Source organism: Panicum hallii, chromosome 1 (genome assembly GCF_002211085.1).
Source record: "Panicum hallii strain FIL2 chromosome 1, PHallii_v3.1, whole genome shotgun sequence".
Taxonomy (NCBI): Eukaryota; Viridiplantae; Streptophyta; class Magnoliopsida; order Poales; family Poaceae; genus Panicum; species Panicum hallii.
Genome location: NC_038042.1, coordinates 48,391,352 through 48,407,312, shown reverse-complemented (window position 1 = coordinate 48,407,312; position 15,961 = coordinate 48,391,352). Strand labels below are relative to the sequence as shown.

The following is a 15,961-nucleotide window of genomic DNA, read 5'->3' as shown; positions in this document are numbered from 1 at the left end:
TGGGGAGGCCCGCACAGGCAAGTCCTGCAAAGTAAGGCAGTGTCAATACCCGCGCCAGCCTCTTCCCCCTTCAAAAATTGCCGTGCAGGTTTTGACCCCGCACCGCGAGCGGCTCTCACCGCACCGCTTTGTTTTCCTTACTCATTAGTTTAAGGCAAGGTTCACCGCTAGCACCCCGCCCCCTATATGTACCACCCACCGCTCCGCGCGGCTCCTCAACTCGCCGGTATGGGATATTTCTCCTCTCCTGTCTTGGGAGCGCTTTGCTTGCCTTGTCTTGTGTTGTGCACGCCGCCTCTTCTGGTTCCAAACAGCTGATGATGTATGGACCGGCTTTCTTCTAGCCGGGCCGGACCGGCCCGTTTCGGCTCGGCCTGTTGTTAATTTGCTTGCATGTCCATGCAGGCTCATTCAGCCCAACAACTCCACCCCCAGGGGGCCAAGAAGCTTAAACCCTAGCTCTTCGCCGTCGTGCTCGTGTTTCCCCTCCCCGCAGGCAAAGCGGCTGCTCCCTCCCCTCCAGGCTCCTTTCACCATTCGCCGCCGCCTCCGCGCCTTCGAGCCCACGCGGGACGCGCATCGTGCCATGGCGAAGAAGCGGAAGCGCACCGACGCACCCGTAGAGGCTGCGGGCGCAGAGAAGCCCGACGACTCCGCGCCGGAGCGCCCGCCGCGCACGCTCTTCGGCTTCAGGGACCCGGCCCCCGACGCCGAGCCCGCCTCCGTGGCCGCGGCGGCTCCGTTCCGGAACAAGGAGAAGGTGCTCATCACCTGCTCCCGCCGCATCACGTACAGGTGGGTGCTCCCTGTTCCCCCCTTGCAGTGTGGTAACTCGTATCCCGTGGTGAATGACTCGGTTGACGCGTGCGTGCTTCGCGCAGGTACCGGCATCTGATGCAGGACATTCTGTCGCTGCTCCCTCACGCCAAAAAGGACAGCAAGGTCGAGTCGAAGCAGAGTAAGGGAAACGCGCTGAACGAGCTGCTCGAGCTCAGGAGCTGCTCCAGCTGCCTCTTCTTCGAGGTATACCTCTCCTACTTTGTTTCCTCCCTGCACGCTGCAATTTTGTCCACAACTGTTGATGTTGTAGGTTGCTAGCTCAATGGAGTATAAGAGCAGGTTGTGTGAACTGCACTGTTTTACTCTGGATAATTAGTGGTGCAAAACCAAGCTTTAGCTTTGGTCCCTGTATACGTTCTGAATGTTTTTGAGCTCTCAGATTAGTTAGCAACTCCCTTTTTTTTCTGGTACTAGATAGTCTATTGGGCGTTATGTTTGACTAGATCTGTGCCATCCCACAATTATAATTCTTTGATTTAAGTTGGCACTAGACTTGTCGATTCTGTGAATGTTTTGATTTGTGGCTAAATTTTGTCACATGAATATTTCAGTGCAGAAAACAGAAGGATCTCTACCTTTGGATGGTCAAGTCTCCTGGAGGACCATCAGTGAAATTTCTAGTTAATGCTGGTATGCTACAACACAAATATTACTTATTCTGTGGCTGTGTTACGCACTAAGGTTTATAACTTTGTTTGCTTTTCTCAAGTGTACTATCCATTATGATTGTTGATTAACTATAATGCAATGTTCACTGCAGTTCACACTATGGAGGAGTTGAAGCTTACTGGTAACCATCTAAAAGGGTCCCGACCGCTTCTTACGTTTTCTACAAATTTTGATGAGCAACCTCATTGGATGCTTGTGAAGGAAATGATAACTCAGGTACATAACTAGTTTGACATGTCATGCTGTACCCACGTGTGTTGCTAACAATTTTTGGACATGAAGATGAACTGAACTAATCTGGACAATTATTTGGTCCCCTTTGATGCTAAAAGAGGTCAAACTTTAATATTGAGGTCTTGTAATGATAATAAAAAACAAATATAACCTTTTTGGTGGATTTTAATCCATAAGCACTGATGAGTGACATGTGTTGACTCTAGATCTTATACTATTTTTTAGATTTGCATTTGCATTGCTCGCTGTGAATCAAAAAAATGATGGTGTCTGTAAAGTTAATGCTGGTTATCTAGTCAAATGCTTTGTGGGGTCAAATTAGTTCTTGCAAACATCAGAGGGTCTTTTAAAGCAAAGAAGGTGATAGTGAAGTCATTGCTTGTTTTGTGCAGATATTTGCTACTCCTAAAGATCACCGTAAAGCCAAACCCTTCCATGACCATGTGTTTGCCTTCTCCATCGTTGACGGCCATGTTTGGTTTCGAAACTACCAGGTGATCTATTGCTCCATTTTTGTCAGCTTGGATTTTGGTTTGGATGAGCTTCAATTTTTTTGTGCAATAAAAAGTTCATGTCTTGGCACCATCTGAATTTTGGAACTACTTTGGCAGATCTCTGTTCCCCACAATGAGATCAACAAAATTGATAAAGGAGGTCTGGATAAAATGACACTTATTGAGGTAATGGCACCGAGCTTCTGTCTGGATACTTTACATGCTATTTAGATTTCTCTAAAGTCTAAATAATAACATTTTGCTGGAATTGCTCTATATAGGTTGGCCCCAGGTTCTGTTTGAATCCAATCAAAATATTTGGTGGTAGTTTTGGTGGTCCTACGTGGTATGAGAATCCGTACTATATTTCTCCCAATCAGGTATGTTGATTCACTGTTCTGTTGTTGAGTATTGTTCTTATCTTTGAAATATATCCATATACCTTCCTACCTTTTGTAAATGCAATCTCGGTGTATTTGTTTTCATCATCAAGGGATAATCATATTATGAATTCTTTTATTCCTTCGATTTTTTAACCAAACAACAATGACAACAAAGCCTTATATTTTAACAAAGTTAGAGAAAACTGGTTGATACCATAATTTATTCCATGGAAGGTTTATATGGAGTGCATGATGCACTTTTAATGAATTGAGTGCCAGAAGTATATTAGAATGGTATTTGATCTAAAGTTGTCACTGGCATTATTAAGCATTACACACATTTGCTCTAGTTGAGTAGAGGGCAGGGCACGCTACTAACAATTTTAGATGCATCGTTGTGTGCACCGCTGTGCTGTCCTGCCTGCCATTTAGTTGGGGGTAACAATGAAAAGCAGAAATTTCTAGCTTGCTGTTGACTAGCAAACTGATATGCTGATCTGCTCCTGCTGTTCATTTGAGAACTTGGGTCCTGTACATGTGATTTTATCCAACTATCATGTTCATTGTACCCTTCCCAAACTTCACATCTGACAATGCTTGGTTGGTTCACTCCAGATCCGTGCACTAGAGAAGCGGCAGAAGGCAGGCAAATATGTCAAGAAGGTGAAGGCCAAGGTGAGGAGGAAGATGCATGAGATGGAGAACACCCTGGAGCCTGATGAGTTTGCTGAACTCTGGAAAGGGGAGTAGATGTGCTTTCATCGACCCTGTCGAAGGCGTGGAACACACCTGCAACGGCTTTTAAGGAAGCACAGATTTTGTTTACCGGTGCCCTTGTTGTGGAAGTCTTGTATGACAAAACATGCGATTATTTACATAAACTGGATTTTAGTGATAAGACAACATCAGCCCATATCACATTCTCTTCTCGTGTTTACCTATATTGGTTTTGTTGCTGCATGTTTGACTCACCAAGTGTCATGTCACTTGCGTATTGTCTCCTGAGAATGGTAAACGACGAAGCTCGATCGCAACTGAATGCTCAAGATTGCTATCTGCAGCAGCTCATAGACATTGTCCTTTGATGGCACTTCGGCAATGATTTGTCACGGCAGCAGTGCTGATTCACGATGTTTTCACCAGCAGCACTAAGGGCCTGTTTGGGCCTGTTTGGCTGACTAAATGGAGTGACTAAATTTTAATCACCCCTTGTTTGAACTAAGTGACTAAAGGCTATTAATGCAGTTGCACAAATACAGAAGTGCCCCTCATTATTGCTGTCCACGCAAACATGAGCTAAATGACGGGGAGGGAGTAAGTGAGGGGCAAGGTTGGAAAAGTGAGCTTTTAGGCACCTTTAGCTTCTCCTTAGGGCTAAAGGAACTAAACGATTTTAGCCAGTTTTAATCCTCTTGTTTGGCACTTTAATCTCTAAACTGACTAAATTTTAGTCCGTAGAACCAAACAGGACCTAACCTTTTATATTCTTACAATTACAAAACCATTTCTTTTCTGCAAAAGTGTACAGGAACTCTGCGTTCAGAAGCAGAAAAAACTGCATCCCATATGACGGAACGGCAACGAAATGCTGAATACTATGCTCTTTTCACCTCTGAATACTGCACTCGCTCGAGATGCTGGCTAATGGGCCTCAACAAATGGGCCCGCTACCTACACGCAGAGGAGCCCAAGGACCTAGGGTTTCCACCTCCAAGCCGCCGCACACATATAAATCACGCGACCAAACCCTCTCCTCCATTCTTCGCCCGCCGCCGCCCCCAGCCCCCGAGCCGAAGCCGCGCCTCGCACCGCCCCGATCCAATGGCGCCGTCGTCGAAGCTGTCGCAGGGAATCAAGCGGGCGTCGCGGTCGCACGCGTACCACCGCCGGGGGCTGTGGGCCATCAAGGCCAAGCACGGTGGCTCCTTCCCCAAGGCCAGGAAGCTCGTCGCCACCTCGGAGCCCAAGTTCTACCCTGCCGACGATGTCAAGCCCCGCGTTCCCAGCACCCGCAAGCCTAAGCCTACCAAACTCAGGTGCCCCATCACCCCCTTGCAATTGGCAGCCTTCGTGGTGTTCGTGTTCATTTGTGTGGAGATTTGATCCGAATCGGACATTCGTTTGTGCAGGTCCACCATCACCCCCGGGACGGTGCTGATCCTGCTCGCTGGGCGCTTCATGGGCAAGAGAGTGGTGTTCCTCAAGCAGCTCAAGTCCGGCCTCCTCCTCATCTCTGGTGAGCTCGCTTCTTCCTTTGGTGTGAATCCCTGTTGGTTGGTGTGCTTTTGCGCTCAAATCACATTCAACTGCTGAGTAGTTTGAATCTATGGTTCTGTAGATGGGAGTAGTTTCGAGCTGAGTTAGTTTGTCCCACGCTGCTCTATGGTACCGGACTCGGCCGTTTTTGTGTTGCCTAGATTTTTTAAACGGCAGGTTTATTAGCTGTTAAACATTCTCTTGGGAGATGTCATCTCATTTATCATAAAAATGAATTCGTGGTAATATGAAGATCATTTCGCAAGTACTCTACATTTTCTTGAATAGGTGAATTGAGAGTTTAAGGAATTCATTTGGACTGAATTCACTTGCCCATGTTAACTTTGTGCCTTATGTTACTGATCTAGGTTTGTTGGGATGTAAGGTTGAGTGGCATGAGCAAGTATTGTATAGATTGTTTTTAAGATGTTAGAATTAATAAAACATTCTAGATATAAGTTAGATATTCTCTTTCTTAGTAGCATTGAACAGCTGGAAACTTTTTGGTGTATGATGGTTAAGCAGTGGTGTTTTATGGAAGTTGCTTTTGTTTGAAGTTCCAACAAATTATCAACTGCTACCTTTGTTGCACAGGAAGGAAATCAAACTTAGTAAATTGATTCTGTTCACCATTACAATCCAGCAGTTTCTAAATCCACATGCCTCAGTTCATGCATCCAGTTTTTTTTCGATGTGGTGCTCTTGATAGTGTAACCTTATTTTTAATGTTCATGTTGTCCTTATAGGGCCTTTCAAGATCAATGGAGTACCGATCCGCCGTGTGAACCAGACCTATGTCATTGCTACATCCACCAAGGTTGACATCTCTGGTGTTAATGTTATGAGGTTTGATGACGAGTACTTCGCCAGGGAAAAGAAGGAGAAGGCAAAGAAGACTGAGGGCGAGCTTTTTGAGACAGAGAAGGAGGTAGGTTTCCCAGTTCCTTAACTGTTTCATTGACTCGTTTGCAATCAGTTTAGATCCATGTGATAATTACCCTGCCTTGTATGTTGAATCTGCAGGCGTCAAAGTCTCTGCCTGACTACAAGAAGGATGACCAGAAGGTTGTGGATGCTGCTCTGATCAAGGCTATTGAGGCTGTCCCGGACCTGAAAACCTACCTTGGTGCCCGGTTCTCTCTCAGGGACGGTGACAAGCCCCATGAGATGGTCTTCTAAATTTAGTTTTTGAGTTCTGAAGAAGTCGTTTTGCCTAGCGTGCTCCTGTACTCCTGAGTTTTGTACCCCGGGTAGTGGACCTTTGATCCCTGTTGAAGTCTGCCTGTCAAATATTATGAGAAGATTTAAGAAAAGTTCTACCCGTAGTTGTGGTTTATGACTGTGTTATCAGCTGGGCCCATTGTGCTTTAATTTGACGCAAACCAGTATAAAGTGCGTCATCCCATTTTGTTTGAATTGCTCAATGTTTTTAGCGCTGTTTATATTGTCATCTGAGTGCCTAAACGTATCCAGTATCATCTACATTTTCTTTAGTGGTGCAACGTGGATACGCTGGGTTTAGGGATTTTTTTGAATTGGAATAGTGGGTCCATACTATTGAAGATTAATGATATGCTGATAGGCATGACGCTCCGATTCCGAAGTTTTTGGCTGCCAGTTAAAGTCAACAAATAACTGAGGGCAAATTGTAGTAAACGAATTATTATAAGAGAAACTAACCTTCAAAAGTTCCTTCGATTTGTATTGTGACATCTTTCGTATGAAACTAAAAAAAGTATTGATATATTATTGCGTAATTGAAAATTTAACTTATGGCAAAACAAAAGTCTTATATTTTGGAACAAAGAAAATACTTCCCACGCCCTTTCCTTGCTTTCAGTTTACTATTTTCACTTCTTCCTATAAGCGTTCACATATTTTGCCCAATTTGTTGTGGTTTAACAAATGTAGACCTCATTACTGCGTAGTCTTTCTCACTTTTGAATCAATTCTATGTTAATAATTCAACTGAAATTTGAAGATTGTGCGGGATACAGCAAACATTTAATGGCGAAAGGTAAAAAAAAATTGATTAACAAGAGCAAATTAAATATGTACGCGTTGGATTAAAAAAAATGCGTTGGAAAGGGCCAGTAGCCCCACTGGAGCCTCAGTAGCATCTGAGGTTCTGGATTTGACTCGCTGTGGGAGTGAATTTTCTAGCGTTGTCAACACTTTCAGTGTAGGTGGTGTTTCCGTCGACAGCGAGTCGCTTGTAATGACTTCGTCAATTTTGAGAATTTGCCGGTATCAGTCTTCGAAGATGCTCATAGGAGTGGTATGCGTGAGTGCATTTAGAGGGGTGAGTCTGTGTGGGTTGTTATTGTCTAAAGCGTGTAATTAAAAAATGCGTTTTCCTTAATCGCGCTAGCCACATTTGCGATTTGCGTTTTGCGGAGCGGCGCCGCGCGAGCTGCATTTCCATTTTCCAGTCTCTTTCACCACTCCTCGTTTTGGCGGGAACAGAATCCAACCCTAACCGAGTGGCGCCATCGCCTCGCCGTCGCCCATGGACAAGTTCCTCGTGGCGGCGCCGCCTCATTCCGGCGAGGAGCCCGCGACGCCGCCGCCGCCTCCGAGGTGCTCCGCGGCCCCCCCAGGGCCACACCTCAGTGGTTTCTCACTGCTCACTGAACCACTTTTGATCCGCAGGAGACACCGGTGGAGGCGCATCGCAGTGGAGCTGGACGGCCGCATCGACGCCAGGTTCCGGCACCTGGAGTCGCGCCTCCTCCTCGATTCCTTCGCCGAGGTTCCATATTCTTGAAGCGGAAAGCTGATTTCGTTTTGATTTGGGCTCTGTTGTTGCGTTCGATTGGGATTATTAGTAGCAGGGGTTAAGAAACAGGATGCGAAGCTCTCCACGTTTGCTCAAAAAATAAATCAAGTAGGTTAGTGGAATAACGGGGAAGATCTGCCTGTTTCATTGCCAAAATAGAGCATAAAGCTACTGTGATCAAGAAGAAATATCTTTATGATGTCGCTATACTTTGGTTCCTTGTTATTTAAGAGCTTCACAGTTTGTATTGGTGACTCCTAAGTATCTTAGGTGTTAATGACTATACTCTGGGGACTAGGAGTTTAGAAATGATCTCTGTGGAAAAAGGAAAATGAAGATATATATATATATATATATATATATATATATATATATATATAAAGAGAACATCATATTCTGTTTGGTTCTTACATTGCAATATACTTTTTTAATCTTGACTTAATATTCTGCTTTACTTCTATCTTGACAAGATTGGAGCCTTTGATCACAAGTATTACATGCATGGCGAAGAACGGTGTCGGACATATGTATGCTGTTTGTTAATTTGAGTTCTACTTGTAAATTGTAATGCCAAACCACGATACTTCATCCAACTGACGGGTTTACTTTTGTTGCTCCTATCAGGTGGATCGAATGATTAGTGCTTCAACTATGAATTTTCATCCAGCAAGGTCTGCTTTTCTCTTTATAGTTCTTTATAGTGTTACTTTACATGATTTAGAGTCATGTTACGGTCAGCTTCCTACAGTTGCACTTTAACGGTTTTATAGTAATATGTACTTATTAGATGGACTGATAAACATGTACTACTGTATTTGGACAGGGAGGGTATTTCAGCAGTAGAGTTTGATAAAAAGGTAACATGCATACTCTGTACAAATGTAAATTTTTCTATTTTATCATGACTACCAATTCCAACTCATTCCCCACAGATCTATGGGCACAGTTGTGATACAAGAAATATTAAAGCGTCCTCATTTGTGATTTTAGTTGTGCAGGGAATCTACCTTGCATCAGTGACATTCTCAGGATGTCTGACCGTGCATGACTTTGAGACTTTATACTGCTCCATATATGACCAATCATGCAGTAAGTTAAAACTAGAACAAAGATTTCTTTTCTAATTCATATTGTCCTCTAGTTAAAATTGCTTTTCTCTTCGAGAAGCTAATCTTAAACTTCCTATCTTCATGTGATAAAGACATAGAGGTCTAGTTAAGAACCTGATTTTTCTAGAACACAGATACTTCTGCAATTTTTGTTGCTAAATTCCTGCCAGTGCAAACTCTAGTTAGAATTTGTGTATCCACAGCGCACACCAAAGTTAAAATTGTGGCATACTTGAATACTCCAAGATGTGGGAGAATTGGCACTGCAAATTTTCTTTTGCAAAGCTGTTATAATTTGTTCTTAGTCTATAGTTTCAGGTCTTATAATGATTATGCAGTAAGTTACTTCTTTTTAATGGTAGGTATCCCAGATGACTCATCAAATTATGTGCTCCATATATCTAACCGAATTCCCCTAAATGCTGTCCGATGGAATCCAGGAAACCAAGATGAGGTATGCAGCATATTTATTCTTTATGAAGTTAGGCACTACAGTCTGTTCCTTTTCTTAATAAAAATTGGGATATTTATGAGTTCATTTGGTTTCTATATATTTTATTGTTGAACATATCTGCTGCAGATTGCTTGCACATCAAGTCAAAGTGATAAAGTTTTTCTCTTTGATATTGGCTATGTCTCATCTGCGCCGACTGAAGTAAGCCCTTTAACGTTGTTCATCACAAGCGCTTCACAATTTTACTCAAGGATACTTTTGAAACATGCCTGCTGTTGGTTTACTATCAAATCATATATCACCTTTTCCCTTTTCTTTCTTTTTCTAAATTACCAAACCGAATGCTGCCTCTTACCTTTTTCACTTTATTTTTTTCATTATTTTTTATCAGTACGTAGCTGCATGATGTACAAAAAAATTTATGACAAAAATAGTGTTGTGGGTCTGAATCAGAGATAAGGTAGACCTGCTTCCATCAGTATATACAATAATTGAAATTCATCCATGTAAAAAAAATGGTTTCTGAACAATATCTCAAAGTACCTTTCTAAATATTGTAAATCTTTGTATATTTGAAGGAATTGTAACTTTACTTACTAAAGTTTTTCTGAACATCCATATCATTCTGATTTTGAGTTATTATTGTTATTATTTTAGGTTTTGCAGAAAGGCAAATCCAAATTTCCCGCGCTGTACTCTGAATCCCGCAAGAGTTTGACTGATATAGCTTTTACTTCAGATGATAAGTCGCGGTAGGTAACATTTTCATGATTGTCACCTATTTATGCCATCACAGATGCATCTGGGAAATAAGGCCAATAATTATAGAGAACTGCTCCAGTACCCACTAAAAATTAGCACAAATCTTGAAGCATCTTTGATTAATTGATCAATTTTATTTCGTGTACCTCCTGAGCCTGGGGCAACCCCTGCCAAAATCCAAATACTTCGTAGCCCATCCATGTCGATTAAATCAACAATTCAACACGTAGTTGCAGGTGCGATTTTTCATTTGATGGTGACACATTTGCTTGCCTGCGTAGTTGCGTAGAGGAGCAGCGGTGTCGGCTGGCCGCTTGACATCCTCGTCCTTCTTGGGTAGCTTAACACTGGGCATGCAGACGTCCACCTCCCACTGGCCTCCAGCTTGGAGATTCCTCGACGTCCTAGGCCGCGGCACCACAGACGAGCTTGGGACCGCAGCGACACAGGCCTTTGAACTGTTATGAGTATAGAGTCCTTACGTATACTTTAGTAGAGTCCTCTTTGATAACTCCTCATGTACTCATATATATTGCCCACATAGGGCTATTATTGAATACAACTCCTATGCATAACATGATCCTTGCTCTCTGTGCCCGCACATTGCTGAATTTGTGGGTTCGTGATAGTTTTGCGGAGTCCAGTTGGCCAAACCTAAAAATACCAAGCGTGCGCTGCAGTCCTTGCACGTTGCCCAGGAGTCGGCTTGGTGTAACATGAAAGATGAGGCTGTGCACTGCGCTCCAGCTGTCCTGTAGAAGCGGCTTGTCGGCTTGTGTTCCGTTTCGATCTAATCATGATTCATGAGGAGATGAATTGGGCTGGGTTGGTACCCAAGATTAAAACTAATAACGTGATTAGTTACCATTGTGAAGCTAAAAAACCTGGATTGATAAACATGATGTATTATGAAAGAAATGTAACTAGGTGGGTTGGGCTGGGTGGGTTATCTAAAAAGAGATAGCATGTAGATTCTGCTGATGGTGCTTGTTGGTTCATCAACTGAAATGTGTTTCTTTTTGTGGTGGCTGTTGGTTGGTAAAGTGAAGAATAAAGATTATCTGTTTTACTTGTGTGCTTGGAATGTTGCTACCAATATCTTAGTGGTATTTGAAATGTAAAAGTATCAATGTGCCAAACAAATCTTCTTCTTGTTGGAAATATGCATGGAATTTGCACTTATTAGTTCTCTTGACATAGGATATTTGCTTCTGGCCTTGATGGGGCAGTGTACATGTGGGACAGGCGCTCAAGTAAGACACACTGTCTCGAGCTTATGGCACCGCCAGAGTCTCAGTTCAACACTGTCAAGCTAAGTCTAGATAGTTGGGTATGCTAACTCTTATATTTGCTATATCTATATCGTGAATCTCTTGTACTAAGCCTGAAGTTGCATAACGTGTTATGATGCACCTAACGCTAAATATTTATATTTAAGAAAAAAGGCTTTTCTAGCTGTTTTACGGTTTTTTTATGCTCTGTACATTTTCTGTTTAATATGCTCTGTACGTTTTTCTGTTACCTTTGCTGGGTCATCTGATTTACATCCTTTCTGTTAACTTAAGGAGTTAATTATTCTTTTAAATTCCATGCCATCCCATAGATGGGCACTTACCGTTTGTTTTGTAGACTGTGTTTGGCGCAACTAAAAATGGCACAATTCATGTGTGGGATCTCCGGGGAGGGAGGGCGTCGGGTGCTTTTCAAAGCCACAATGAGGTGGGTTCAGTTGTTCAGCAGATTAACTTGATGCATGCAGCACACGAGATTCTGCAGTCTTTTACACCTTGCTTTGGCACATCTAGCTTGGAAGTCATGCTAGCTAATGCCTCATATCGCCCAATAGTTGCTTTAGCCCATCTTATTATGTACTGAAAAACCCATAACACAAGCGGTCTAGAGGTGCCAAAAGAAAAAAAAAAGAGCTATTGATTCTCAGGGAGATGAAAACACATAATCTTCAATCCAGTGAAGCCTAGTTATGATTGGTTCAGAACAATGGGATGTTATATGAAATATTTTTAAATTGAGAAAATATAAAAATCCTATATTTTTAAGGACTAACTCACACAATATAGTGTAAGCAAATTTAAAGCTGTCAAACATCAGAAGCTTTTATTTTATGATGAACAATTCTATGGAATTGTGCTGGCTAGTCGATCTAGCTTATTTATTAGTTTGAATAGAATGGTGTGATCATGCTTTACTGCCCATCTGTGCTGTAGATAAATTCATGCCAACCTTTTCATGCAGTAATGTATAGCAGTACTGACACAAGAGGGTTTGTTTTCTTGCTAAACTTTTTTTAGGTTCAACAATTATCATCAGTGAAGGTGTCAACATTGTTGGGCAAAATTGCATCACTAAAGGTACACAGAAGAGAAGACTTATTATTATGGACTTATCTGCTAAAATAATTAGTGTACTTATTTCAACTCTTGGAGACACATTTGCGCCTTTTATGTACCCATCGTATAATGAGAATTTTACTTAATGAAGGAATCCCTATACTTATTAACTACTTAAATGAAATTTAGAATTGCATCAGTGCTACAGTTGAAAGCATCCAAAATGTTGAAGACAAGGGTATTGACATCTGGAGGCATACTCCAAAAGAGTACCTTTGTCCTATTCCTCAAAAGAGGACATCCTAAGGTCAGGCAGGTCTCAAAATCCTGGTAGCCATGGGAACCAAGATTTCCAACTGATCTGTTCAACTTCATAATTGAAGTTCACATGCAAGTTATGATTCGGTGAAATGCATGCAAGTTCATAACACTGTTGGATAATAGTCCCTCCATTACTTGGCACATATTTGTTATAGTACTTCTGAATTTTGGAATGAGTGTTATTTCTTATCTGCTGAGAATACAACTTCATGTTTATTCCATCCTTGTTTTCCAAACCTCCTGAATCCTTTCAATCACCATGTCTACCCACCTTCTCTTGAAAAGTACCTTCTTACCACTTCCTTGAGCTGATAATTTGAAAACATTTTTTTGGGATACATTTTTAAACATCCAAAACTATCATATACCCTCCTATTTGAAATATTGTTTTTCTTATAGCAGGTTACATGATGTAACATGAAATGTGCTTTAATTTTTAACATTAATAATGATTCATGAAACTTGGAGCCATTTCCAATCTGAATCATATCTTCTGTAAACCATTGTTTTGGCATTACTATTTTCAGGAACAATCGAACATTGTTTCAAGTCCAATTCTGTCGATAGACTTCAATCCTAGTTGCTCATATCAATTGGCCTTCCATCTTGATGATGGCTGGTAAGTATCTCAGATTTTCCCTCATGATTATATTAGAAATTTTCCATATATGATCCTTTCAAGTCCTCATACTAGTCTATGATAACTCTTCCTCTTCCACTCATTTTAAGTGCATTTCTGTGCATCACTATGGGCCAGATCTCAATGAATCTCTGCTATGCACATCCCATGTTAGGTCTGGAGTCTTGAATATTAACAACCTTAGTGTGACTCACCTGCACTGCCCTCCTCCTGCTTGGTTGTAAGTATTCCACTATGTTTTTTCCCCCAAGCCTAGGTGCCTACAAATATTCTTAATTGAAGTATGCCTTTTCTAATAGGAGCTAATTGTTTTGAGGTACTCTTCTTTTTCGTTTAATAGGGAGAGCACAGACTTGGTATTGCAAAAACAGCTAAGAAAACCAACCTGGCTGCCGACATCTTCAGTAAGTATATTATAGAGCACCCTAAATTTTAGCACCTGCAAGGTTTTATCTTAAAACTTAAGCCTCAAGAGACATTTGATTGTGAGGCAAAATAAATTTGTGAATGATGATTAATGAACTGTTAACTACTGTGAATTTTCCTTGATGTTAAGGAATTTCATGCACATTATATGATTACTTTCCAGATTTATGCAGTTGGATCTTCCTCATATGATGGAATTTATCTACTGGATTTTCATCCAGATACGACCTCGGCATGCCATGTGGACAAGTAAGCTTCTCTTTTCTTTACCCTTTGTTTTCAGGTTATTCACCTATCATTTTCTCCCTGGGCATATTGTTTTTGTCAAATCCATTTGATTGCAAGCTATTTATAATCGTTTTCTCATCTGTTTTCCACTTATCAGAGAGGAAACAAGAGGCCTCGAGGAAAATCAACCTGTGGAAAACAAGCTTGTTCCTTTATCCCAACGGGTGCTTTCTTGTGCAGCCCATCCACTCAACCACACCATAATTGCCGGTACACAGGTTGGTTTCCTATTTTCCATGGTAAAGTGCTCATACATAATCTGATTCCGCAAGTGTCAAGACAGTGAATAGTAAAAATATTATATGCCGAATAATACCATGTGTTAATATTTGTATAGAATTGGTGAATAACATCTATCTATTTCTTTTGTTAAGCATCAGATATCATTCCGTATGAATCCCATCAATTTGAGTGAGATTCAAAATACTGACCAGCTGATTTACCTCTACAGTACTCATCATTGCTCATATTATCACAAAAACACGAGACTGTCAGAAATCTGGAGTCATGAAAGTCTGCTGTTTCAAGCAGCATCTCCAACTGCACATTGTAGAACTGCAGCGGTGTTTGATCATTGCCATCCTGTGATAAAGAATTATGTGCAGCATGGAGACCTTGCTTGTACCACAGAGGCTTCAGATCTAGTTGTCCGGTCACCAGATGGCAGGTATCTGTAGGCCGTCACAGGCTCACAGCCCACAAAATTTAACATGCTGCCAGTAATCTGCTTCGAGGATCTGATGAATACACAGCCATTCAAACAAATGCCCTTGATGCAATGATGCTGCATACCTTCATGGCATGCTTGATGCTTCCATGGGACAGAAGGTATCCTTGCTTGTAATTATCATTTGCTCCTGACATGAGTTATGTTCTGACATACCTGTATATGCCATGTAACTGGGAGGTACCTGTGCAACTTGTGTCCAATTCTGTACATGATACCTGCTTATATCTGAGTTTGGCCGGTTTTCCATCTCTAGATCACTAGATGTGTCCTAAAAGTGAGGCCAAGAGCGAACTGTGTGATTAATTAATATATCAATGTCAAGGACACCTGTGTTACTAAAAGTGAAGCCAAGAACGAATTGTGATTATTTAAAGGTGAAGAAAGATGCCACCCTTTGATTCGGAACTCAGGTAGCATCAGCTTCTGCGGCGCTGATCCATCTGATGTTGTGTTCTGCCCCACGAGTGAAGTCCAGGTCCAGATTCACATGGACAGCGCGTGCACTCGTGTGATCGTGTCCGGCACACGGCACGGGTGCCCTGGTGCTGGTGGTGCGGCCGTCTCGGCGACCTCGGGGATCGACAGAGAGCAACCATCAAGTTGCAACAGCATCCTTCGCAGTTTGCACTGGAACGGCAGGAGATACCGGAATGGTATGAGCAATTCGATTGGCCCTCACGAGGGAGGACTGGATCCGAGTATCTGACTGACGGCAGCGCGACGCAGCAACTGCCAGTAGGCAGCTCCGATCCCCCGGGAGCCCGGAGCCGTGAATCGCCGGAGCTGCCATCGACCTTGGCAGCAATGCCTGCCGTCGACCTCGAGGACCACCGGCATGCGATCGTCATTCGATGAAGGTTACAGCAGCTGCACGAGGGCGGTTTTCTGCCCTGAGTAACTCCCACACCCAGCCAGGTTATACTGAAGACTTCAGCTATTTGGACCTGCTGTTGCAGCTATCCAAATCCAAGTGAATATAAATTGTTCATCACCCCCAGTCTTTAAATGTAATGGGCTAGGAGACGCGAGTAGTTGAACTGAGAGGGAGGAGGGTTGTTGCTTTTACCCATGAAGCTAACAAAGCTGAAGGAATCTGGAATTCTGTAAAACGAGCAAACCACAAAAAAAAACTATTGTTTTAAAGAAAGAAACACCACAACTATAAGTAAATCAGGAATAAGAAGTTTTTTTTAGACAAGATCAGGAATAAGAAGTTGCAAGTTATCAA

The 15,961-nt window shown here is 42.2% G+C and overlaps 3 protein-coding genes and 1 non-coding gene across 4 annotated transcripts; 3 read left to right on the top strand and 1 right to left on the bottom strand.

Moving 5' to 3' along the window:
* LOC112879163 lies at window positions 1-158 on the bottom strand. The gene has a single exon (XR_003225987.1). It is a non-coding gene; the product is annotated as a U12 minor spliceosomal RNA (small nuclear RNA).
* A 288-nt stretch (window positions 159-446) lies between these two features.
* LOC112892515 (ribosome biogenesis protein BRX1 homolog 1-like) lies at window positions 447-3,580 on the top strand. Its single transcript, XM_025959659.1, has 8 exons — window positions 447-795; window positions 882-1,023; window positions 1,392-1,470; window positions 1,601-1,725; window positions 2,136-2,237; window positions 2,355-2,423; window positions 2,519-2,617; window positions 3,236-3,580. The coding sequence occupies exons 1-8, from the start codon at window positions 587-589 to the stop codon at window positions 3,368-3,370; spliced, it is 960 nt and encodes a 319-aa protein (XP_025815444.1). The 5' UTR covers window positions 447-586; the 3' UTR covers window positions 3,371-3,580.
* Window positions 3,581-4,371: 791 nt separating this feature from the next.
* On the top strand, window positions 4,372-6,292 carry LOC112878992 (60S ribosomal protein L6-3-like). Its single transcript, XM_025943301.1, has 4 exons — window positions 4,372-4,656; window positions 4,750-4,856; window positions 5,623-5,804; window positions 5,900-6,292. Exons 1-4 carry the CDS (start codon window positions 4,442-4,444, stop codon window positions 6,053-6,055), a joined length of 660 nt encoding a protein of 219 aa, XP_025799086.1. The 5' UTR covers window positions 4,372-4,441; the 3' UTR covers window positions 6,056-6,292.
* A 1,049-nt stretch (window positions 6,293-7,341) lies between these two features.
* LOC112872616 lies at window positions 7,342-14,922 on the top strand. Its single transcript, XM_025935680.1, has 18 exons — window positions 7,342-7,456; window positions 7,529-7,628; window positions 8,126-8,182; window positions 8,280-8,326; window positions 8,479-8,512; window positions 8,654-8,744; window positions 9,127-9,218; window positions 9,345-9,419; window positions 9,876-9,970; window positions 11,181-11,310; window positions 11,610-11,699; window positions 12,290-12,349; window positions 13,177-13,268; window positions 13,444-13,509; window positions 13,630-13,693; window positions 13,879-13,964; window positions 14,101-14,221; window positions 14,455-14,922. The coding sequence occupies exons 1-18, from the start codon at window positions 7,386-7,388 to the stop codon at window positions 14,512-14,514; spliced, it is 1,431 nt and encodes a 476-aa protein (XP_025791465.1). The 5' UTR covers window positions 7,342-7,385; the 3' UTR covers window positions 14,515-14,922.
* Window positions 14,923-15,961: the final 1,039 nt, after the last annotated feature.